This window comes from Rattus norvegicus, chromosome 10 (assembly GCF_036323735.1).
Source record: "Rattus norvegicus strain BN/NHsdMcwi chromosome 10, GRCr8, whole genome shotgun sequence".
In the NCBI taxonomy this organism is placed as follows: domain Eukaryota; kingdom Metazoa; phylum Chordata; class Mammalia; order Rodentia; family Muridae; genus Rattus; species Rattus norvegicus.
Window position 1 is genome coordinate 34,664,486 of NC_086028.1, and position 26,250 is coordinate 34,690,735.

The 26,250-nt window shown below is 43.9% G+C and overlaps 1 protein-coding gene and 1 non-coding gene across 9 annotated transcripts in view; both read left to right on the forward strand.

The window, feature by feature from the left end:
• The first annotated feature begins 6,264 nt into the window (after positions 1 to 6,264).
• The window catches only part of Mapk9 (mitogen-activated protein kinase 9), a 41,223-nt gene continuing 21,237 nt past the window's right edge, over positions 6,265 to 26,250 (forward strand). For 3 of the 8 annotated variants that reach the window (NM_001270544.1, NM_001270545.1, NM_017322.2), the window contains exons 1-3: positions 6,288 to 6,498; positions 15,101 to 15,271; positions 22,899 to 23,028. In NM_001270544.1, coding sequence (NP_001257473.1) covers positions 15,150 to 15,271; positions 22,899 to 23,028 — 252 coding nt within the window. In that variant the 5' untranslated portion in view covers positions 6,288 to 6,498; positions 15,101 to 15,149. Of the gene's footprint in view, positions 6,499 to 15,100; positions 15,272 to 15,614; positions 15,856 to 22,898; positions 23,029 to 26,250 lie in introns of those variants that run through there. The other 5 variants (XM_063269678.1, XM_017597479.3, XM_039086658.2 and 2 more) reach the window with 3 other exon arrangements.
• Positions 22,184 to 22,279, forward strand: Mir336 (microRNA 336). The gene has a single exon (NR_031780.1). It is a non-coding gene; the product is annotated as a microRNA 336 (primary transcript).

Consider the following 26,250-nt stretch of genomic DNA (forward strand, 5'->3'; position numbering starts at 1 on the left):
ATTTGCCCTCTGCCAAGCTGCTGTGTCAGATGCTATTTGATGAAAGTCTAGCTGAGGCTGCTGGGAACTGTTTGAGTTGACCTCTGTACTTCTGACACACCCCCATCATTCTGGGTCTGTCTGTGTATCTTGTAAGTACTTCCTGATTCATACCACAGTAAACTCCAGATCCACCTTGAACATTTGCTGACCAGCCCTGATCTACCGGATCTCTAGTAACTCCTGGTTCCTTCTGTCAGAGGACACAAAGACTAGTCTTAGAAACAAAAATCTGAACTCTGTCTTTCTGTTCCTGGGACGTGATGACCTGTAGGCCACCTCACCTGAGACCAAGGTGATGAATGAATATTCAGAAAAGCTTCCGAATGGCTGGCTCTTTGTCTCAAGGGTGTGATATATTTTCAGTCCCTCTAAAGCCAAAAATACTATTTTTTCCCTTTTGGAATTTATCTTCTGCTTAATCTCTGTGTGTGGTAAGACTCAGTTTTCTGTTTGACTGTATTACTCTTTCTTCCATATGACCTTGGACTGTCTTTCCCAGGTTCAAGGCAGGTCAATCACAAGTTCTGTGTATATATCTGTTAATGTGGACATTCACTGCTAGAAAAACCCGTGGTGACGTGGAGTGTCATAATGTCAATGTCCTTGAAGAGCTTGACAGACTTTGAAGAGAACCCTCTGACCTTTAGTCTGGTTATCAAGGCCCAGCAGCTGGCACTCTAGAAGATGCCTAGAGAAAGAGCCCCGAGGGCCACAACATTTAGTTTCCAGTTATATGGTCCCAATTATCTGCCTCCACTCAGCACAAGTCCCCTCAACTGTGCCTCCATGTCACCTCTACACCCTCCAGATATCAGAGAATATGTCCCTTGACCACCTCTGCTTCCATCCAGTTCAGTGTACTCTCTTACGGTGTTGTCATGTAAACCTGGGTCTAATGCAGTTAGTTGACTAGCATGTGTGTAGAAGCTGTAAGAACAGCTCGTCCCTGAGTCTTTTGCTTGGAGTTTTCAAGACAGAGCGTCCTGCCTTTTGAATACTGGAGCAGCAGCACATGACACAGGTGGTAGGCATCCGAAGGCCAGAGAGAGAGATGCTGACCCAGAGAAGAGCAGGAAGAGATGACGAGTGAACCCTGACTCCTTCACCCTGGCTCCTGAGCGGCTGGTCCCTAAGACTGGCTCCATCCTTCCTGATCCCACAGTGCACAGCACCAGAACTTCCCAGAGCATGTCCTGCTATGTGGTGTGAGTGGCCCCAAATGTATATCAGTTGTGGTGTTTAGAGGTGAGGCTTAGGAAAGTGATTAGGACTGGATAAGGTCATTAGGATTAAGGTCGGTGGGCTGAAGAGATGGCTCAGTGATTAAGAGCACTGACTGCTCTTCCAGAGGTCCTGAGTTCAAATCCCAGCAACCACATGGTGGCTCACAACCATCTGTAATGGGATCTGATGCCCTCTTCTGGTGTGTCTGAAGACAGCTCCAGTGAACTTATAATAATAAATAAATCTTTTTTAAAAAAGGATGAGGATAGGCTTCTGGTGGTTTTATGAAGAAAAAGGCCAGACATATGCACATACACACAGTTCACAGACTCTGTCTCATACAATACGGTACTCTCAACTGTCCAGAACCTGCCAGCAAGAAAGCCATAACTAGATAAGGCCTCTCAACCCTGTACTCAAACCACACACCAAAACAAATCTTCTTGTGTGGTGTGCATGTGCGGTGTGTGTGCGTATCTTGTGTGTATCTTGTGGTGTGTTTGTGTATCTTGTGTGTGTGTGTGGTGTGTGTGCGTATCTTGTGTGTATCTTGACTGTGTGTGTGTCACAGGTCAACATTGGGTGCCATTCCATCTCAGATGCCATGCTTCTTGCATTTTTGAGATAAGATCTTTTGTTGGGACCTCAGGATCACAATTAAGGTAGACTGGCTGGCCACTGAACCCCAGGAATGAGCCCCTCTCTGCCTCCTTAGGTCTAGGATTATAAGTAGAAGCACATGTCTAGCTTTTAAAATGAGGGTCTGGGGGACTGAACTCTGGTCTTTGAATTATCACTCACCCTTCTCCCCTTTTTTTCTCTTTAATTGCTCTTGCTAGGTTTCTAGTTCAGTTTTCTCTTATGGTCCTGGGGGCTGCACAGAGCCTCTCACCTGCATGTGTTGCTCATTCTTATCACTGTGGTAAAGAAGTTGTCGGGTACAGATGAGGAGAGAGCTTCCTTTGCACATGGTTTCAGAGACTCAGGTCATCCCGATAGGGAGTACGGACAGGGAGGAGCAGGGCAGTGCGCATCATACCATGCACACCCAGGATGGGTGTTCTTCCCTTAGCTAACCTTTGGCAATAGCCCCACAGACACATCTGGACGTGCACTTTACCAATTTCCCACTCAGTTCTCAATTTAATGACATCCATGATAAAAATTAACCATTACTGTAGGCAAGTTCTCTACCACTGAGCTAAAGTTCCTGATCTTAGCTCTCTTTATAAAGTGGCCTGCCACATGCGTACGCGCGCGCGCGCACACACACACACACACACACAGAGAGAGACAGAGAGACAGAGAGACAGAGACAAGGAGACAGAGACAGAGACAGACAACACTTGTCCCCATTGGTTTATGTGCAGCTTCTTCCTCTACAAAACACAGCTGAAACTGTCTTCAGTTAGATTCCTCAGCAGTTGTAATGGCTGGGGAGAGAAGAGGGGAGTAGGAACGGAGGCCAGGGAGACAGAGGGAGCCAGCATGGCACGCACTCTCAGGGCCTCTATGCTACCAAAGCATCCCCAACAGGCTGTTGTAACTACTTCCGAGTATTGCTGATAAGTAGAATTAGATTGGACAGGCCAAGGAACTCTCTCAGCCCAGAGCTTGCACGGAAGCAGGCCTCTGACAAACCCTTGTTATCCCAGCACCCCAAGCCCAGTACTCATGCCTTCTGATGCTTGGGTGGTACATGCAATGGAGTTTCAGCTCTATCCAAAACTGCTGTACTGTGCTGCAAACATATTATATCATCTTGCCTTCCCACCAGCAGGGCGTGAGGGTTCCAACTGCTTCGTGTTACCATCAACACTTGATATCAAATTTTAGTGCACGACTATTAGTGGCTGTGTAGTGATAGCTCATTGCAGATTGATTTATATACCCTAAAGTCTTGAAGCAATTTTAAAAATCGTCCTTCCTCTGGGCACCTGCTACCATAGCCCCCAACCCAGGCTTTAGGTGTTCAAAATGACCTTTGCTGTAGCTCTCAACTGGTCTCGAGGCCTTAAGCCTGCTGTTCTTCGAACCTTAGGAGCCTTAGGGAGCTTTCTAAAATGCACATTGAATCATATCACTTAACATCTCGCTTACCCCCTCAACGGCTGCCCTTTACCGCCATAGCCAGATTTCCAACCTACCACGCTGCAAAGACAGGCAGGTAAGGGTGAAACTGCTGCTAGGTGTGGGCCACAGGAAGAATAGGGTAAAGAAAACCTGGGGCCTCACCTGAAGGGGTATCTTCCACCCAGTTGCTCATGACCACTGTCCTTTAGGCAGAGAACCCAACAATGGAGTTTTGCCAGTTTTGCTTTTGCTTTGGAACTCCTCTCCATTTTAAATGATGAAGAGGTGGCAATAGAAAAAGGAAAGGCAACCATTTATCCATTTGGCTAAATGAGGCATAGGAGTGATCATGTGTCCATGGTCACCAAAGCCACTCCATCCCCAAGGGCCACATCACTCCAGTCTCCTCGCCTACCTCTCCAGTCAGTACAGGTGGCTGTGGTTCCGTGGACACAGCACAGGTGCCCCTCTTCCTTCTGAGCACTTGGCCCCAATGTCTTTCAAAGTCTCCGACCCAGCACTTTCCTTTGCTCTCCAGCCTCAGTAAGAGCTTCCATCTGCCGAGAGTTCTCCCTCCTTCTCCCTCCACTGTTTCTCCCTGCCTGGACAGGATAACCGGGTGTCAGTGTCCATGCACACTTTTGGCAGGATCTTTGAACTTAGAGGCCTCGACCGGGATTCTTTGTACTCATTCAGAGCATGGCTCCCCACCATTCCACCCACTCCCTCTCATGTCGCCTCGGCTCTGCCCCTGTGTGTCCACCATTATCTCATGAAGAAAATCAGAACGAAAAGCATCATCTGTAGAATGAACAGAATCCAAAAGGTTAACTAACTTACTGGGTAAACATATGCATGATGATGTGTGCTTGCTTACTTTGTATTGGATTGGCTATGAAACCAGTCTTGGATGTCTAGGAATTGGAGACTCATTCTACTCTGAGAGGGAACACTCATTAGTGTTCTTCAGGGAAAATGCAACAATGACAGCCGGTCTGTACTCGTTTTTTTTTTTTTTTTTTTTTTTTTTCCGGAGCTGGGGACCGAACCCACGGCCTTGTGCTTCCTAGGTAAGCGCTCTACCACTGAGCTAAATCCCCAGCCCCTGTACTCGTTTTTTAATAACACCAATCTCTGGTTCTGTTTTCTTTGGTGGTTCTAAAGCGGGTGGCAGGAAAGAGCTGAGGTGAGGACCGGTGTGGACAGACGCTCACAAAATGAACCTGTCTCAATGCAGCACACTCAGGAACTATGGAGAATTTTAAGCAGGATCAAACCATACGCCCTCTGGTGGCCAACATGGGGGTGGCCAAAGGAAGACTTTGGCGGTTGGGCATTGTTAACTTGACCTAGTCATATGTGAGAAGAGAGACTCTTAACCCAGACAATGCTTCTGTAAGATTGAACTGTAGAAAAGTTTGTAAGGGCATTTTCTTCACTAATGACTGATGTGGGAGGGCCTAGCACACTGAAGGCAGTTCCATCCCTAACTTAATAAGCTGTGTTCTTCCCTTGCTTCTGCTTTGGTTCCTGCCTGCTGGTTCCTGCCTTGAGTGTCCTACTTCCTTCAATGAGGAGTGGCCTGAGAGTTGTAAGCCAAAATAAACCCTTTCATCCCCGAAGTGCTTTCTGGTCATCTTGCTTTGTCACAATATGAAAACAGAATAAAACAGAGATACTGTCTATCCCTTTCTCTATCCCACTTCTCTGTGCCTCCACCCCCCTGGCTCAGTGCTTGAAACCGGAGTCACAGATCTCTTCAAATTCTGCCGAGATTCATGGGGCCTTCTATTCTCCTGATCTTCCTATATGCAGAGCCCGATTCCCTGGCTATTCCTTGGCATCCTACTACAGCTGTACCACTTGTCAACTACTGTCAGCATTTTTCCAATCCCTTATAGGCCAGTCCTCAGCCTAACCTGTTTAGAGCTTTTCCTCAGTGCGTTCAACCTCTCTTGTCTCACTTGCAGTCTTTCGATCAAAGCTCAGAGTAGTCAGAACCCTAAATTCTGTGCTTTCCAAACGTCTTATTCACCTCAGACCTTCTGGAACCTATTTGAGAGACAGAGGGCTGTAGGAGCGTCAACAAAAGCAGCAGTGTCAAAGACCGCTGTATAGAAGCCCTTCAGCATTGGAATGACGCCCTCCTCATCCCTCTACACCAAAGCAGAAACTTGTTCCTTACAACAGTCCTCTTTAGGTCACACCCCGCCAATCCCCTCACTGACTCACCAGCGTCATGGTCACCGTTTCTCCAGCCCCCACCCTCTGGACATCTGGCTGCATCCTTGTTATGAGCCCACTCAGTGTGGCTTACGCAGCGCATCCGCCTTAGTGAACAACAAACCCCAAGGCTCTGTGGCTTGTCCTCCCTCCTCCTCCCGGGCCGTTATACTCCAGGTTCCCAATCTTGCCCAGGTCTCCTGTCTAACCCGGTTGTTTCCAGTCCTTTTACCCCCTTTTTTTCCCAGGGGAGAGCACGAACGATTATGCAGTCGAGTTTCCAGCATTTGGAGAAATCGCAGGGCCGCCTCTCCACTTGCACCTGCTGCAACAGAGCCTGACTAGGCTCCTACACTGTAGCAAAGTCACGCTTCGCCCCTCCCCAGCTCTCGCTCCTCTTGGCCCACCCTCTCCGGCGCATGCGGGTCCCCTGGCCCTGGAAGGCGGGCTCAGGAGCTGGTCCTAGATTGACTTGGATCCCTAGTCCTCTGCGCACATTGGCAGACGCGCTTATAGCAAGCAGACGGCCAGGCGGGGAGCCGCCTAGGGGGCGCCACTTTGCACTAGGGTATCCAGAGCGCGCCACTGGCCTCGCCCACACCAACCCTCAGCCACGCCCTTACTGCCCAGCCTTGGCCCACCCCCAGTCTCGATTGGCCCCGCCTGCCTAGATATCCTTGTTCTGATTGGCTGGCCTGAGAATCCGTCAGACTGAGCGCGGCGGCGGCGGCGGCGGCGGCGGCAGCTGCGGAGCTGAAGGGAACCCGACCGGAAGGGTCGCTGCGCCCCGCGCCCCTCACACCCACTGCGGCGGCGACGGGGCGGAGCAGAGCGGGGCGGGGCGGCCGGGTCCGGGTCCTGGAGCTGGGAGCCGCCAGAACGCATCGCCGCCAGCGTGCCCTCCCTCTGCCTCCGGCGCGGCGGCGCGGAGCCGAGGTGAGCCCGGCGGGCGGCTAGGCCTGGCGGGGCTGCTCGGGCCGCGAAGGCCTGGGGTGCGGGGGGTGGGCTGCTCGGCACTGCCTGGCTTTCCACGGTTCCGCAGTCGTTCTCTCTCGCCTGGTGTCTGCTGCCCAGGGCTGCAGGCCGGCTGTCTGGCCCGGGCCCAGCAGACCTGCCCGCAGGAGTCTGTGGGCGCCTTCTCTCCAGCTGTGAGGCATGCTGCTGTACTCCGCTGCATGCCCTGGAGTCTGGGCTCTGATCCCCGCGACCTTGGCGGTGACTCTGACCCTCACTGGCCCTCTGCTTTCCCCTCCGCAGTAGTGGTAAAATGTCTAGGGTTTGGTTGGGGGTTGTTATCGGGCAGTGTAACTGTCTCAAAGCACTAGGGCAGAGAAGCCTAAGGCGCACAGTTGAGGGCGTCCGAGTGGGTAAATGCTCCCTTACTGGCACGAGTGTCGTAGGAACTCTCATCCGCTTAGAGTCCTCCCCCACTTCTCCCCCCAACCCCCGCCCCAGTGCCTTGTCATTCATCTTCAGTGCCCAGCAAAGAGCCAGAGTGGGCCCTGCCCACCTCCTCTGCCACTCCCTTCCCTCCTAACAAGAAGCAGATCTCTGCTCTCCTAGCCTATTCACCTCACCTGCTTTGGACATGCCAAAAATCATTTATTTACCTCAGGACCTTTGCACTTTGACTTTTCCATGTTCGGAGTTGTCTATAAGATTTTCGCCCTGCTGTCTCTTCTCGTATCACTTCCTCCTGTGGTTCAGTGTCTTGTTATTGGCGAGGCCTGCCTTGACCACCCTTTTCCCTCGCTTAGTCATTCCCGTTCATCAGTTTAGTTTTCCTTCCAGCACTGACTCTGGTTTGATGCTATCTGATTTATAGCCCAGTTTTTGTATAGCACTGTGAATACAGGTAGTTGTCTGGTATATTGACTCTCGTCTCTAGAGTCAGATCAGTGAATGAGCAGTAAGACCATCCCTGCCTATTATCTCTGCTTTGTCCATTTTGTTGGTGACTTTTAACTTGTGAAACTTGTAAGCAAACAGACTCTTATTCTCATTTTGTGAAATGTTTTAATGTTTTTAATCTCTTTCTAGCACCTGTCAGAACAATTTGTGATTAAAAAAAATTACATTTTTGCTAAGAGTTTTGCTCGAGCTTCCTTCCACACGTTCAGGAGTTATCTACTGAATTCTGTATTATCTAGGTCATGCTTTCTGCTGGACTCTAAGGACACAAAGGAGATAGCAACAGGGTACCTTCCCCCAGAGAGTCCAGGAGCCCCGTAGACACAGACTGGCAAGCACACAGTTCTAGGACAGGATGTGACACCAGCTGTAGTGAAGGGTCTGTGCCCTAGAAATGGAGGGTGTGGGGTGGGGGTGCTGGAGGGCCTTGAGCAGGGACGGACACAGAAAGTGAAAGGGCAAGATCAACAGGGAACTTTGCTCAGCCTGTGGCCAAGAATTAGCCCTCCGAGGCAAGCGTGGCATTGTGGAGTGCTGGAGACCCCTGGAGGTCCAGAACTTCGTTCAGCCTTTTTTTAAGAGCCAGGATTCCAAGTTTGTATCCGGACTCTGATATTTTAGCGTTGGCAATAGCTAATTAAAACGAGCCATTTGGTGCCCCGCCAAATGCGGACCTCATGCAGCACCGCTAACCTCCTGAGCAGGCAGTGTGGGAGGGAGAAGCTTCGAGGAGCAGGAACAGTAGCCTGAGGCCAGAGGAGCTAGGCCCTGTTCACCCAGATACCAACCAGGTTCCACAGAGGAAGAAATGGAGGCCCACAGTGCTTCAGTAGTCTGCTTCAGCGCAGGCAGCCAGTGAGAACCTGAAACCAGATTGCCCCTCCATCTAAGGTTCTCAGCTCTCTTTGTGTTTGCCTTCCATTAGCCAATCTATAAACGTTTCTCCTCTCCTTTCAGGAGAGTCCTGCATAGTTAAAAATAATTGTTGTTTTGGGGGCATAATCTCTAGAGACCTTTTGCTTTCCTGAGGTTTCAATTTGCAGGGTCTCAGGACTTTATAATTACTCGTTAACAGATGCTTCGCTCTATCCTTTAAATAAATGGCCAGGAGTGTACTTGAATGTGTCAGTTTCAAAAGAAAAAAGGCTTAACCTTCTGTACTAAGAGAAATGCCAAACGGATTAGTTATTAATGAGTGAACCAATTTTTAAAAGCTTATTATATATAGGATAAAACAAAATCTGATTTTAAAAGAAAAGTATTAATTGGTCAGTAGGGCTGCTATTTTTGACTAAATATGAAGTTATCTTTTACACCTGGCTAGGAAGGCGGCAATTTTATTTTAAAAACAATAATTCTTAATGGTTTGTACTTGGCCACCGTGTGAGTTGGATTTCAACAGCAGCGTTTAGTTGTTTGTGATGGGGACTTTCAGATTTGTTATAAAGTGGATGGCTTTACCAGCGTCTACACGTTTTAACTATGGCAGTCTCTTTTCATCCCTGATCTCAGAGCATGTAAACTCTCCTCACGTTGTGTTGAAGCAGATCCTTGACATCCCGTCATTCTGTCCATGAACTTTTTAGTCTATTTCGCTAAAACAAACAAACAAACAAACAAGGTTCTCTTAAAATTTTAAAAGCAGCCATTCTTTCATAGCATCAAGTAACCAGTCAAAACTTGAATATCTAAGTGTCTTGTGTATCTTACAGTTTTTGTAATCATTTGAAGTTTTTGTTGTGATTATTGGTTGATGTCTTTTCAGTTCTCTCTGTTGGCTTTTATCTTTTGGTGCTTATTGTTTTGGGGTTGTACGTTTGTTTCTTCTTTCAGATATGGCTTCCCACTCACTATGTAGCCTCAAATCCACTGTAATCCTCCTCTCTCAGCCTCTCGTGTGCTAGAATTATAGTCAAAAGGCACCACACTCAGCTACATTTCTTTAGTTCGTTGCTTTTCCCTCTTCTGTTTTCCTTGTGTTCACTTGTGGAAGCAGCTGGTGGTTCTGGAGTACCTCCCTGGTTGGTAAAACCCAACCATGATGCCATCTCAGCATTGTAATATAGTTTCTGTTTCCTGAGAAGTATTGGGTGATTCTAGATGACACCCACTGAAACTGAGGGTGGACTCAAGTCACAGTGCCTTCTCAGCTGAGCTGGACTCACCTCCGGAGGCATCCTGACGTTCTGTGCTCATCTCTGTTTTACAGATGAGGGTAGTTGCTTGGCACTGGATAAGTAACTGGTCCACAGGGAGGCTGGCGTGAGATCTGACCTTAACCTGCTCCACTCTGCGTTCTCACATTTATCTTTGACTAAGCTTTGCTTTGAACTGGCAATGCTTGGCCTGAATAATGGACCGGGATTCAGAAATTAGCCAGGTACAGCCTCTACCACTGAGGAGCTTGGGGGAGAGCTTTCTGTACAAAATGAAAGGAGGGCTTGATGCTGTTTAAAGGGATAGGCAGATAGGGAGCCTTGCATGGAAAGTAGGTCCTTGAACTAGGGTTTGAAGGAGGGTGAATGCTGGCCAGAAGAGTCAAAGGGACAGGGAAGTCAGCTAAGGCAGATGGAGCTGCTGAGCAGAGGCCTGCAGGTGTGTCTGGTATCCAAGAGGGCCAGAGGGCTTACTGTCGCTGTCTGCCCTTGTGCTAAGGACTTGAATCAAGCTCTCAAAGTCACTGTCGAAAGCATTCAGACAGGAAAAGGGTGGAATTGCTGTGTATTTTCACCACATCTCTTTTTAAAATTTCTTATTGTAAAACACTTACAGATTAAAGAAGCTGCAAAATCTCACCTACCTTTTACCCAGTTTTCTCCATTGATTGTATATTTATAACTCCAGAACAGAATCGTAACAGGAAGTTGGCATTGCTACAGTGTGTATTCAGTTCAATATCTCTTTAATGAGATAAAGTTTTCTGATTCCTGAACCACCACTGCCACCACAGGGTACAGAAACTTGTTAGCATCCTCAAGGGCTCCCGTGATGCCCCTTTGTAGATGCCTCACTCACCAGCCTCCACCAACCATAATCCCTAGCAACTAAGATCTGTTCCATATATCTACAATTTTGTCTTTTGAAGAACCCCTATGGGCCTGTATTATGGAGTGACCTTTCAAGGGTCACCAGCAAGTACAGCTGTCTCCCAGCATTCTCAGAGGAACTGGATCCAAGATGGTGCCAGAGTCTATGTGTGTTTGAGTCATATAAAATGGTGCAGTATGAGTGTACATTCTCTCATATGCCTTCCACCATCTCTACAGCACTTACAACACAAAGAAAATAATACAAAGCTATTGTATTACATGACTTGGGAGAAATGACAGAAGAATGTACTATAAGTGTTCGGTACAGATAGAATTACCCCCAAATGTTGCTTTTGATTTATAATGATTTTAATTGACACATAAAAATTATGCCTGTTAATGGGGTGCGCTGTGGTATTTTGATACATGTGATATTTAAATTAGGTCACATTGCATCTGGATCATTGAATATCTTATCATTTCACGTCATAAAAACCTTCAACTACATTCTAGCTACGTGAAGTGTGCTAAGTATGTTAATGTGATTTGCACCATTATGCAATTACACATAGAATTTCATGCTTCTACCTAACTATTCCTTAGAACAGTTTCTCTTACAAAGTATTTTCTACCTATGGTTGGTTGAATTTAAAAACTTGAGAACTCATGAATATGGAGAGCTACCATGGCTTTTTTCAGTGGTGACTAATATTCCACATTCTAGATGTGTATACATGGATATTTATGCTATTTCTAATTTTAATCTGTAACAAAGCTGTTCTGAGCACGTATGGCCAGTCCTTATATGGGCAGTAGCTCTCAGCTAAGGGACTTGGTACCTGAAAACAGGGCTAGCAGGAAAAAAATCTGCCAGGCTTTAAGTATCGAGGTGAACTCCATGTCCTGTATCAAGTACCTCCTGTAATACAAGAATATAACCTCAGAAGGGAGGCCCTGCAAGGCTGCTCCGAGGTTCTTAAATATCAAATGATTATGTTCACCTGACTACAATGCAGCTTCAGGTCAGGAAATCGTAGATACAGACATCATCCAATGGTGGAGCACTTGCCTAGCAGGTGAGAGTCCGTCCACTCAGTCCCCAGCACGGGGGCAGTTAAATTACCATAAACTGTTTTCTCATGAGAATTAACATAGGCCAATGAAGTACTTTATGAGAAAAATGTAAGGAACCTGTTTTGTAACAGGGTGACTCAGAGTCTGTTTTTAGCCACAGCAACGGTCCATTTAAATAGTGCATTCTGAAACTTTAGTGTGATTAAAGGGTTAACTGGTTGTGAATCACTCAGCCTTCCTCAGAGAAAAAGTGTGCTAGTGAGAGCAGCCTGTGCTGCTCTGGCATGGTGGTGACCAGCCCTCAGACACATGGCTTTATGTCCCACACTAATTGGAGATGTGGGACTGGTGTGTTAGAGGAAGGAGCATGCTGTGGTGAGACACCTCAGTTCAGTTCTGGGCCACACCGGGAATTAGGGCAGTGCCTTACTGCCCCGAGACCTCAGCTTCTGCCTTACTGTTGGAGCATAGCGCACCCCTCATAGGTTACTTCAGAGAATGTGTAAGTGTGTCTCCCAGAACCTGAGCTGTTCTCCTCACTCCAGTCATACCTGTCTCAAACCACCCTCCAGGCAGGTGTCACAGGCCATTTTATAACATTTCATTTTAACTGAATTTTTTATTTAGTTTTTTAAATGTAAATATATGAGGTTAAAAACAGAACAGAAAGTTCTAATGGGAAGAAGAAATGTTTCTCACCTCTCATTTCTCTGTTCTTGCTGGTGTGTAGTCTGGAGTGTGTGCATGCGTGCACGCACGTTATGCTCACCTGTGTACCTGTTGTGTGTATATACTCCGTGCACACAGATTGGCATTTATTATGTGAACTTTAATTCAAATTACTTTATTTCCTTTTTGTATCTTAGATATCTTTCCAAGCCAGTATACACAATCCCTGTATTGTGTTTAATGGCTTCATTGTACTTTATGTTTTGAATTGTTTATAGTCTTGGCTGGTTCGCCATGCTCCATTCTTGTACAGATATCTTTGAATATCATACACACATACTCCCCCATGTATTTCTAGGCTTGTAATTGCTGGGTTAGGATTCACATGCTTGTATGTCATTAGCTAAAACTTGTATGTTTGGCCACCTTATAGTTCTCACCAATATTTCACAAGTGTCTTTGTCTGTAGTGTGAACAGACTTGAGGACAGGCCCTGCCTCTGTGAAGCCTGCCTTTATGACAGTCTCTTTGTTCTGTTCTACTCCCTTCTCTTGTGCTCCCCCAACCGGCTCTGGAATGAACCCAGGGTCTCATGCCAGACAAGCACTCTACCACAGAGTTACCTGCCCAGCTTGAATCTCCCTACTTTTTGAGAAGAAGCTCATGGCCTAGGGAAAAGACAGACCTATAAAAGCCTTTATAGCCCCAGCCAAGTGTATTGCCAAGACTGTAGAAGTGGCTTGGATGGAGCACTGGGTTGGACCATGACAGTGACAGCAGAGAGCTCATCTAGGTTTGGGGGTTGGGCTAATGTGGTTGCTTGAGGAATGATTGTGCTCCCTAACTTGGAAAAGAAGCTGATTCTTTTACTTAAAATGCCATTCCAACTGAATAAATGCATTAGTAGCTAAACTTACATGTTTCTCAGGTTGTCTTATGTGGGGTGGGGGTGGGGCTCTTTATCTTGTTCTCATCAGCCATGTGTAACAAGAGGAGTGTCTAGGTGCTTCTGAGTTGACGTTTTTTTCTTGCCCAACAAGATCACTTTGTTTTCATTTTAGAAGGATTTTAAATATTGAGATGAAATTATATATTTCTTGAACCTATTACTTCTAATCCCCAAGTTCAAGGAAGCGAGCCTGGTATTGCACTTGTCCATCTGTGGAATGTAAGCAGCCATAGCGAAGAACTCTGGAGTTGCCAGAGAAGACTGAGATTTGCAGGAGTCACACCCTGGGCAGGTGGTCCATGGCAAGGCCATTCAGTAATCTGGCTGGCTCCTACTGGTTCAACTGTACCTAGCATGTGGCCTCCATTGCTTGTTTGACCTTATACTTTTGTTTAAACCTTTACTAACATGTTTAAGGGAAATCCTAGGTATTATTGTATTAAGAAGAAAGTTGTCATTGCAGAAAACTCACCAGGTGGACATTAAGTATCACATGGTGGAACAAAAAGGCAAAGATTTGATGGAGCTATAGAAATAATGAGGCCGTAGGGGAAAAAAATCACTTATGGAATGTTTTTGCTCTTGGCATCTTAATTTAAAAGACCAAAGTAATAAGCTCACTAATGTTTCAATTAACATTGCCCAACCTTTCACAGGGTGAGCATAGCAGTCACATTGCTCTCATCTCTAGCCACTGTGACTGAATGAGCAGTGGAGACTAAATATCAGTTTAGTGGAGAAAGGAGTTATTTCATTGTCTGTGAGGGTACAGTCCACCTCAGCCTCTACAGACCAGGAAGCAGTTGGTGCTTAGACCAGCCTCCATACCTGCCCTCCAGCAGCCTGCTTTGTCCAACCAAGCCCTGCCTCCTGCAGATACTGCAGCCTCCCCGTAGCACCACCGGCTCAAGCATGAAGCTATGGGAGGTGTTCCACATTCAAGCCTAACTGGAAATCAACTTGCTGCCCAAACCAGAAGAAAATTACTTTCTGAGACCACTGGCTTATAGCCATGTTTGTGAATACACTTTGAGTGTAGTTAATTATTTTACTGTGAGCTATAGCTGAGTTTGGGGTGAAGGGAATGAAGGTCAAGTCTGGCCACTTTCATGAAACAGGCCCATCTGTGGGCTGCACAGCTCATACGGGTATCTCTAATACTGGTAAAAGCCTGGGACTCTGGCATGTGACTCTCACTTCGTCCTTTATCACTTTAGCCTGAATTCATATACTTAGAGGATTATTCCACTTATCTCCAGAAACTTGAGAACCAATCATTCCAAAACAGTGTTCCCATCTGTGGCCGAGACCTCTAGACATAAGCTGATGTCACAAGAAGGAAGTGGATGAGATGCATTAGTGACATAGTAGTCTCACCATGGCTGGGAATAAGTGTGAATTCTTTTCACCAGAGGTGGCTAAACCTCACTCTGTTTTTAATGTGAACTCACTACCTTGTGCATGCTAGTGCTCAGATGTGTGCTGCATCCAAGCCCCAAGATACTATATTATAATCATGTCTTTTGTGCATCTCAAAATTCCTTCTTTTTAGAGCTGGAGAGGTTAAGAGCCCCAACTGCTCTCCCAGAGGACCCAGTTTCCATTCCCAGCACCCACGTGGCAGCTCACAACTGTCCAGGCACGCACATACATGCACACAGACAAAGCACCCAGGCGCATAAAATAAATGTTAGAAAAAGTTTGTCTTAATTCCTTCTTTTCATCTTTCCACTCATACCACTGAAGTGTCTTTTGAGGCCTGGGGGGGATGCACCCCTTGCTTAAGTTAAAAACTTGACCAAGCCGATTTTCCCGTTTCAGCCATACCGTCTGAAATCCCAGCAGATCAGAACCACCGTGTATACTGTTTGGTAAGCTCATCAGTTCATTCTGCTTCTCTCCTCAGGGATCTGACAAAGGTACCAGCTCTCCGGAATCCTGTATGACACTACATCATGAGTGACAGTAAAAGCGATGGCCAGTTTTACAGTGTGCAAGTGGCAGACTCAACTTTCACTGTTCTAAAACGTTACCAGCAGTTGAAACCAATTGGCTCTGGAGCCCAAGGAATTGTTTGGTAAGCCTAGCCTGTTCTAATAACATAGACGAAGCCTTTAGTAAAAAGTGAAACTGAGTAAGACTTTAGAAGCACTGATTAAAAAAATACTCCCTCCTGTAGATTTTGAGCTAAACTAAATCCTTGCTGTAGTTATATGCAGTCGTATGTAGGATACAAGCTCAGCTTTTCATTTGCTCTGTTGGCTTCATTGATTTATTTGTTTGTTATCTTTTCGTTTGCCTTGCATTATGATATCAGAATGATTGGTGTAACAGGAATTTGGCGTTTTATTCATTTCTTCATCATGGCCACCTTCTCCCCCCTCCTCCTTTTATTCCCAATCACTCCTGTTCATTTCCAGGCGCCATCAGTGCAGTGCCTTGCCATTCATTGGCAGGATGAGGCCAGGCAGTGTCATTATCACACCATGGATTAACCAGGAAGGGATGCTGTGTGAGGGGTTGGGCTGGCCGTCTCCTCTTTGGTGTCTCTCTTCAACTATGTGTCCAGCCCAGGACGTCAGAACCATTGGTCTGACCCTGAACCTTAGGCTCTTGCATGGTAAGACAGTCAGCTGCTGCGACATCACTGGCCAGACAAAGGTAACGTTTCTCACATGTTTTCTAGACCTCTGTTGTCAGCACCTCCCAAACTCTTTAGACTGTAGTCTTCTAGACAAAGCTTTTTTTTTTTTTTTTTTTAAATCCCTGCTAATCAACAAGATTATTTGTGTCTTTAAAAGAAATTGTGATTGCTGGCGATTGCTGGGTGTGGTGGTGCATGCCTTTAATCCCAGCACTTGGGAGGCAGAGGCAGGTGATCTCTGTGAGATCGAGACCAGCCTGGGTTACAAAGCACATTCAGAACAGCCAGGGCTGTTACACAGAGAAACCCTCAAAAAACCAAAATAAATAAATAAAAATACTGTGATAAAATAAAAATATTTAATGTTTATAGCTGGTAGGCCAAGAGAATTGAAAATGAAAGAACTCTCCCAGGCATTCGAGGAGGAGAGTTTTGGTTTCCTGTGAAGGCATCATCAGTAGGTTCAGCTGAGACTACTGCAGACTGGGAGATCTTGCTGTTCTCCCCCATGTGGGCAACTGGAGGCCTGGTGCTCTGGATAGCAGTTGAGGAGGCTCAGAGAAGAGACTCAGGAAGGAGAGAAGGTGCTGCATGAAAGAGTGTGTGCACAGTGTGCCAGCTGTGTGCACAGTGAGGGCTTAACAGAGAACTGCTCAGGAGCAGAGTATTTCAGAGTCAGACTTTTGTCCCACTTTTCAGTATTTGTGTTTACCGATAGGCATCTCTAATCCTGAAATCTGAAATGCTCCAAAATCTAGCAGTCTGAACACCATGATTGAAAGTTACAGAATGGATATTATAATAGAAAGTTATGATCACTCACTTGATTTGTAGCCTTTCTTATTTGGAATTAGTAATTTGATAAGAGGATGGAGGAAGGAACAGGAATTACCTTAGGGGAGTTTACTTTAATGAAGTGAATAGTAAATATTGTATAACCACATGAGATCCACCATGACCCTCTCTGTGTATGTGGTACAGTTGAGGACTAGGAAGGCTCATTGACTTTTGTCTCCCATGGGTTCTGGGGGTAAGTCTGGATCTAAAACCATCGTTAGTGTCTTGGGACCTTAATTCACTTAGTTAAAGCTTGATGAGTTTGAATCACTGATACTTTTTAAATGACCAGGACTCTGACCCAATCTCTATTCAGGATCTTCATAATGATGAGTAAATCAATATTCATTAAATTCCTCTTTAGAATTTCTCAATAAATTATATTCACCTCTGTTCGAGAACTGTGTAGGGCTAGAGAGGAACCTCAGTGATAGAGCACTTCTCTAGCATGTGAAAGTAGCTGGGTTTCTTGTCAGCACAAAGAGAAACATATATACATATGCATGTACATATAAATATACGTACATGCAGCATGCATACATAAATACATGCATACATACATGCTTATATATACACCCATGTATACATACTTAGTATGTATATACACATACATGAATACGCATGCGCACATACACAGATATACATGTCTATGTACATATATACATATATGTACACATATACTTCCATACATGTATATGACATGTATGCATACATGCATATATATATACATATGTATATATACTTTAATTTTGTAACTATAACTGACATTTTTATAGTATAGTATCCTCTCACCTTAATTTCTAATATAGGAAAGTAAAACTTCAGAAGTGATTGCACCTCTCCCCTCCCCCTTTCTCCTTTTGTAGTTATCATTTGGAATCAGATAGGATAAGAGGGTGATCTGTAATGGCACATTCTTATAAAACAAGCCAAAAAAGTTTACTTTTGCTGAAATAAACTCAACAGTGGGTGAGCTGCTACTTTGACAATAGGATTTTCTGTCATTGATTGTTAACATCCAGTCTTTTTGCTATTCATGGTCCAGAGCTTCTTTTCATCAGCATCATACATTTAAAACTCTACCAATGAACCTGTAGGGGTGTGATGGGCATAGTAATATTTCCTCAGATATAGCCACATCCTAACCCTGAATCCTGTGAATGTGTGACATTATAGGGCAGAGGAATTTTGCAGACCTGATTATATTGATGATCTTAACATCCAAGCAGGAGGATTACTGTAAGTAGCAGGCCAGACTGGGCCACATAGTGAGTTCAAGGCCATCCTTGATGAGACCCCATCTGAAAAACAAAGCAACAAATCAGTGATCTGGAGGCAGGAGGATTGGCTTGGTGGGCCAGTAGAAGTGGAAGTGTTCTTACAAAATGGAGTCAGGAATGTCCTGGTCACAAAAAGAGTGTGGAGTGCTGTGGGACATACAGGAAGCTTCTAGAAGTTGGGAAAAGGAAGGGAATGGGTTCTTCCCAGAGCCTTCATAAGGGTCACAGCTGAGCTAACCTTACGTTAGCCCCTTAGGACTCATTTTGGACTTCTGAACTGCAGAAGTGTACAATAATAAATTTGCGTTGTTTTAAGTCAATAATGTGTGGCCATTCAGTAGCCACAAACAGCACTAGAAGCTAATTAGAGGCAAGGGTGTTTTTACAGGTCTGAGAAGTAAAATGTGTTAGCACCAGTCTGTGGTTTCTAAACTAGTCAGTTCCGTTAAACTAGACCATGGTAAACACATGAGGCCAGATGGGCACAGGAACCACAGTGTAGGTTAGCCTGCTGACCTACAGAGTTAGGTGTAAGAGCTGGGGCCAAGATAAAATATTCTGACCTGGTTTCATTTCGGCTTTTGTTTGGGCTGTTAAGCATCAGACTCAGGGCTCAGCAAGCCTCACTGCTGAGCTGCTCCCAGGCCTCCCTTCCTGCTCCCAGTTGTCCTAACAGTTTTGGCTTATTTGATTTGTTTCTATGTTTTTGTTCCTTAGAAGATGCTAGTAAGGCTTATTAGGAAATAGGTTTTTAGTGTATACTTTTCCTTTCTCCTCCTAAAACCCCAAGGTGTTCAACACAAAATGTAAACCTGCAGCCCCATGCATGCTTACTTACCCCTTTCTTTAAGGTTTTAATATTGGGTTTGGCAGTTCCTAGGAGCAGCAGTTACAGTAAGGAAAAAAGGACCTTAATGCGAAATAATGAGTATAGGTCGATCTGCATGGTTTCCTTTTAACTTTCTATAAGCAAACATTGGTCTGTCTTTAAATTGTCTTATTTTCCTCTATAAATATAAACAAACCATAAGTAATGTCCAGAATACTATGTGTTTGATAAGGAGGTTGTTGATGTGACACTCAGAATGTCTGTGACATAGGAGACTTGAGTTCTGAGCCCAGTGCAGATCCTTGGCTGAAGCTCTTTGTGACCTTGGGCAACCCACTGTGTCTAAATGTGTGTTTACATGTTCACCTCTAAAATAACAGCTTGAAAATTTTGATTCAAGATGATAAAGAGCTAAACAAAAGAGAATGACAATCAGTGAATGGAAAAGTTCTAATAAATTTCTGCAACATTCAAATAAGTTGGGATCTTGGTGCAGATAACACAGCAGGGGAAGGGAGTAAGTAGAGAGTTGTGTGAAGCAAGAAAGGGCCTTTCTCCCGCAGAACTCCAGGGGACGGGAAATGTAGAGATCACAATACAGAAAATGAGGATGAAATGGGGAGGCGGCTAAAGCCAGGAATGAAAACACACCTATGAAGAAGTGCAGTTGCCTCCAGAGTCCTCACTGTCCTCATGCTCAGCAGTTGTCTTACAGAGCTAATAAGACACCGAAGAATCAATATTATATCAGGAAAGCCTAGTATAGGAAACCCATCATCTGGGGCTCATCTGTTTCTTGGATCTTTTAAATTCTGAAAGGGACTTCTTGGACTTGTGGCTAGAGAATAGGAATTCAATCCTGAGGCTCTCTAATTCTAATAGAGCCTGGATAACCTCTGCTTTGTTTTGCCACTGAAAGTCCATACCCTAGAAGTAATGGGGTTAACTTGAGTGAGGCACGGCCCCCATTCAGTTACCATCCACTTGTTGAACTTACACAGCGGCAAGCTTAAACTATTAGTGCCACCCATGTGTCCAGTAGAAGCAAATATAAATTCTGAAGGAGAGAATTGCCCTAGGTTTCAGATTATATCTAGAGCAGCTTTATAAATGCAAAGTCCAAAACAATAAAAATGGCTAGATGCACAGGGAGATAAGACAAAAATATCAACAGAGGATCCGAGCGTCATTAGGTCCAAAATTTTAAATAGCTGTGGTGATATGTTCAAGATGATAAAAGACAAGATGAAAAAACTTCAGCGAGATAACAAGAACTTTACAAAAGAGAACAAGTGGAAATTATAGATGTGAAAGTGAAAGCTATGATAATTGAATTACAAACCTAAAAACATGTTTGCAATTATTAGGTGTAAATGAAGAGAGAATTAGCAGTGTGGAAGATATATCAGCAAAAATACTCATAATGAAGCTTCAGAGACCCAAGAGTAGGGATACAGAGGAGACGATGTGTTCATTTTTTATTATTCCCTAATAAATTACAATAAAACTAGTGGTCTAAAATAGCTCACATTTATTACCTGGTGGTCATTCTTCATTAGAGAATACAAATTAAAACAATATTCTTATGTACACGGTGAAATACTTACAGCCCAAAGGTAAAAAGTAAGCTGTGTTGTTGGTGATGCCAAATGTTGGTGAAGACGTTCACATACAACTCTCAGGCATGGACTCTTGGCACACTGCTGACGGACACAGACACTGATGGACCCATGTTGGAAGAGAGTCTGGCCTTATCTACTGGGGAATCTATGCACTCCCACCTAGCTATCTGCACGTCTGAGAGGTGCTGGAAAGACTGGAGCTATGCACATGGATGTCAATGGCAGTCATTCTTGTCATTACTTGAAAAGTAAAAATAACAAGTTAGTGAGAACAGCAGTGACAATCACACAAAGGAATATTATAGCAATGACAGAGTAAATTCTAGTACTCAGATTTGTGGGTGAATCATAAATACAGTGTTGAGTGGCAAGTCACAGGAAAAAATGAGAGATAGAGTTATGTGTAACATGTTGAGTTTATGAAAGCAAGAACGTGACTGTCTTAGAGCCAGAAATTAGGCCAGGGTTGGTGGTGCACACCTTTAATCCCATCACTTGGGAAGCACTAAAGCTGGAGAGCCTTAATGTTCTGTGAGAAAATCGATTTTCAGCTCAAAGGACAGATGAAAACAGAGTAAGATCATTTAGTTGTCTGGGGACATTCCTTAAGGAAACACTCCAACAATGAAGACAACACAAGAGCACGTAATACAAGAAGTCAGTCAAATGTAAGAGGCCAGAAGCAGGCCGAGTTCTGTGAACAGGCTTTGCGATGTCTTCAAAAAAGGATGGATCGATCTAAGCATAGATGTCTGAGTGGGAAGACATGGTACTGATGGTGGGCTCTGGAAGACGTCTCTTAGGAAAAAGATGTTTATTGGAACCTTGTGGAAGGAAGTACAGAAGGAAGTGTGGTCTACATAGAAACAAAAGGAGAGTGGTCAAGCACTTGATAGGCTGGAAAGATGGAGAGCCCATCTGCCTCCATGTAGCAGACACTCTAATTGTGTGTGTGTGTGTGTGTGTGATCGGCAGTAAAGATTGGCCTTTAGGAAGTGAAGTATAGTTCCAGCTGTGCAACTAGTGATATTGTGATATTTACTGAGCACACGTACTTTCCTGTTGGTAGTCCATGTTTATAGACAGCCGGGGGCGGGGGGACAGCACAGAGGCTTAGCTGTCAGCTTAGAACGGAGATGCTAACAAGCATGACTGTTTAAGACAAAGGATTGGAGGAAGAGGGAGAAGGATAAAGAGATAGAAGAGAGCAAGGAGAGCGTAATAGTCACCTTACGCTGTTGGGGAAGAGCAAGGTAAAGTGCATTAACCCACTTACAAAGGGAACCCTGAAGTACCATCAGAACAAGGCTGTGAGGGATGGGAGGGGGCCAAGTCAGAACCCTTGAACTCAGTCACAAAGAAAGGTGAATCTAAGAAACACATACAAGTGTACACATGCACACAGATTCATTAATGGTTTATTTCACAATAGATTTTTATACCATATGTTCATATGAGTAGTAAATTTGCCTTTGAGCATGTGGGCTCACCTATGACTTGTATATATGCATATCCATAAACATATAATAAATGCAGTGGTTTTCCTAAGCCAGTCTTTAAGTTAAAAATAGGTCTAATTAAGTTAGAGTTATTGAGCAGAAAGAATTAACAGAAAGGAGTAAAGATAAACAGTATTGCAAATAGAATAAACTTAGAAGCAGGGTTTAATGTGACGCCTGGGCTCCCAGGCTGTGTGTAGCAGTCCTGAGCCCCTGTTGAGCCCTCAGAAGACCTCTGCCTGACGACACTGTGTACTGCTAGCTGAAAACCCTAAAACATGTGACCGTGCCTCTCACCCTTCCATATCTAGTCTCTGAGAAAAATGAAGACTGGATTCCATGAAGGGATGTGAGGCCTGGAAACTGGAGCTTTAGATCTTAGCCTTACTATAAAAGGATGCATGACTTCCTGCAGGATTTTATATATAGCAAGTGCTTACATTGGGATTTTGTATCTTGGGAATTTACCATGAGCTGAGACTTTGGCTTCTGTTTCCTTTCAGATTCTTTGGCCTGGGAAAACAGAATCAGTTAAAACTTAGATTTATTAAATTCCTTCCATGAGCTCAACCATGACATCTCCATGATACTCCAAAATATACTGAAATTTTAATCAGTGATAACAAGGACGTTTTTAATTTCTTCATGTGTTTAAAATGAAAATTTTCATACCTTGACCTGTGTTTTGTGCTTTGGATTAAATTACCTGGTTCTGAACCTGCTAATCTTAGCTAACTGAAAATTGTAAGTAGGAAGAATTGCTGAATTCCACTCCAGCTGTAGCCAAAAAGCATGATGTCTCTGGGGAGGGGTTAGTCCATCCATCCAGCTCTGCCACTTCTCTTCCCGTATGCATAAGCTTGACTGGGGAATACCAGAACATTTCTCCTTGTCTTGTTTTTCTCTTTGAAAGACAATGCATCAAATGTATTTCTCCATTGCTATTTTCAAAAGCCATTGTAATAGGCTGTTTATTATATTTCCTAATTATAGTGCTGCTTTTGATACAGTTCTTGGAATAAATGTTGCTGTCAAGAAGTTAAGTCGTCCTTTTCAGAACCAAACGCATGCAAAGAGAGCCTACCGTGAACTTGTCCTCCTAAAGTGTGTCAATCATAAAAATGTAAGTTACTGGTACTCCTGTGTGCTTTGGTTTTAGTAGTGTGATCAGATTGAAGATTAACTGATGATGAGAGAAACTATAAAAAGTTTAAATTTTTTTCATAAAATTAAAAAATATTCTTTATTACATCTTGGGAGTTACATACATTACATACATTGGGAGTTAGTAGTGGGACATGGCACTGTTCACTGTGGAGTTAAGAAGAAATCTTCCAGATCAGCCTAACCTTCACACTAACCCCAGCCCAACCACTAACAACTAACCTTAATCCTAACCCTAACCCTAACCCTAGCCCTGAAAACAATCTGCCAGAATCACCCTAACCCTAACAGTAACCCCTAACCTTGACCCTGAGCCTAACCTCTAACCCCTAACCCTAACTCTATTACCTAACACTGTGACCCCGACCATAATTGGCTCTCTTTAGGGGAGAGATTCCATGTGGGACTCTGGGATCCAACTCAGGTCAGCCATCAGCAGGCTTTGTGACAGTGCCTTTACCCACCTGACCCTCTTCTCAGCCCCTGCAGAGAACGGTTCATGACATCTTTCTCCAGCTTTAGATGAGTGGAGACTATTTAAGATAATACTAAACTGTTTGTGTTCCCCTTTGTTTCCACATGTGTGCCAGACCTTTCTATTTGGTGACATTGAGTATGCCACTAAGATCAGTTGACTCTTTTGTCACTTTTTTTTTTTTTAGTTTGAGGGGAAGCTGGGGATTGAATCCAAGGTCTTATGTACACAAGGCAAGTTCTCTGCCACTGCACCATATCCCTCACCTTCGTTTGGGTTTGTGTTTTGGATTGGTTTTAATTTATTCAATGTATATTTTATTTTACTCTTCAATTTTGTCAGTTTATAAAAATAAATGTTTATTATTTTTAAAAATTCAGGTAATGTAACTTAGAAAGTGAAAATCCCTGGGCCCTTCAGCCTCAGTCACTAGTGTGGGCATTGTAGTGAGCATGCTTGTTTATGTAAATTCACATATTTATAAGTAAGATCAATTACTCTATTATTCCCTTTTTATCCCAAGAGGAGTGTTGGTAAGTTTCATATACTTTAATGGACACAGCCATAATACATTTTAAATGGTTGTATATACAGATATACAATAATTTAGTTAATAAATTGTGCTGGTTGGTTTTTGGTCATCTTGACATAAGCTCGTGTCATCTGATAAAAGGGAACTCCAGTTGAGAAAATGCCTTCATCAGATTGGCCTATAGGCAAGTCTGTGGTTGATGTGGGAGGGCCAGGGCTCCTAGACTGTATTTAAAAAGCAAGATGAGCAAGCCATAAGCTGTGCTTCTGCATGGCCTCTGCTTCGATTCCTGCCTCCAGGTTCTTTACCTGGGTTTCTGTCCTGACTCCCTTCTTGATAGATTGTAAGCTGTAAGCAAATAAGCCTGTCTTCCCCAGGTGTGGCTTCAGTGTTTTATAGCAGCCATGGAAAGCAAACGAAGATACAAATAGTTTTGTTGGGTGGATTATTTCCAGTTTTTTTTTTCTGTTAGAAAACATGGTGTAATGGGTACCCTCATTCATAAAACTTGTTAGGTTATCGCTGGTCAAATGATAAGCATAACCTGGTTTGTATATATGCTGACAAGCTGATGTCAAGGCATACTATCAGCTTATACTTTGATGGAAAGATTCTGAGGGCACATCTTTACATTCACTAGCACTATGTAATACTGGTATTGTTTTTTCTTTTTGCCAATCTGATATATGATAAATAATCTTATTTTAATTTGTGAGGTTGAATTTCTTTTCATATGTTTCTGTTCATATGCAATCATTTTTCTATCCGTAACACATTTCAGTGTTCAATCCAATGTATCAATCATACATGCATGCGTGTGTGCATATATGTGTGTTCAAATTTGTACGTGTGTGGACATGCCTATGTGTGCAGGTCTGAATGCACATGTGGAGGCCAGAGATGATGTCAGGTGTCTTCCTGAATTACTCTCCATCTTATATATTGAGGCAAGATGTCTCCCTTGAACCAGAACTTGCTAATTTGACTAGTCTACCTAGCCAGCTTGCTCTAGTGATCCCCTGTCTCCATCTTCCGAGTCCTGAAAATACAGGTGGGCCACTATTCCCGTTGACGTTTATGTGGTGCTGGGAGTCTGAACTCAAGTCTTCACTGAGCCCCAACTATTTATTTACTTTATGGGAAATTTGCTTTTCATGATTGTGGCTCTATTTTCTCTTACACTGTTTGGTGTCTTTTTAAATTCATTTGTAGGTGGCATTAAAAATTAAAGTTATTAACCCTTTTCATTTTGTGATTTTGCTATGTAGCCCAGGCTAACATTGAACTCTGAGGCTGGCCTTAAACTTGCAATTTCCTGCTTCAGCCTCGTAAGTGCTAAAGTTATAGAAATGCCACCCATGTCCAGCTTCAACTGTTTCCCCCCTTTTCCCATTTGATCTCATGTGTTGCTTTAATATGCTGATTTTTTTGTTTAATTTTGGCTTTACTATAATGTAGTTAGATATCCTAGGTTTCCTATCATGTTAGGAATATTTTATTACACCAGAAAACAGAATATTTGTCCACATTCTTCTCTGCTTTACATTTTAGTTTTAGACTTTACCCACTTTGTTTCCCAAGACGGAAGGTGGATAGTTTCCCTTCCATTCTCGCTGATTACTCCTTCTATCTGGTGAATAATTCCCCTTTCTCTTGTTCGTGTGAGATGATTGAGGGTGTGTACTTGAAATACATGGTTCGTAAGTACAGAGGCCACAAGGAGTGAGCCATAAGGAGGTCAGCTGCTTAGCCTCGTAAGGGGATGTAAGGCCATGAGGCCTCAGTTGTCACCATAAAGTACAAGCTCAACCTTCCTATTTAGAAACTTTTCAGAAAGGTGCATATAGTATTTAAGTTTCCACAGTTAGCATAGTACTTTTTAAAAAAGATTTATTTATTTGTTATGTATACAGCGTTTTACTTGTTTGTATACTGTAGGCCAGAAGAGGGTACCAGATCTCATTAGATGTTTGTGAGCCCACCATGTGGTTGCTGGGCATTGAACTCAGGATGGCTGGAAGAGCAGTCAGTGTTCTTAATCTCTGAGCCATCACTCCAGCCCCCAACATAATACTTTAATTACTGCTTCTCCAACCATTATTTTTATCTTCTTACATATATTTAAATTCCACAGTAATGATTTAAGTTACTAGGGGCTCATGAGTGATCTATTA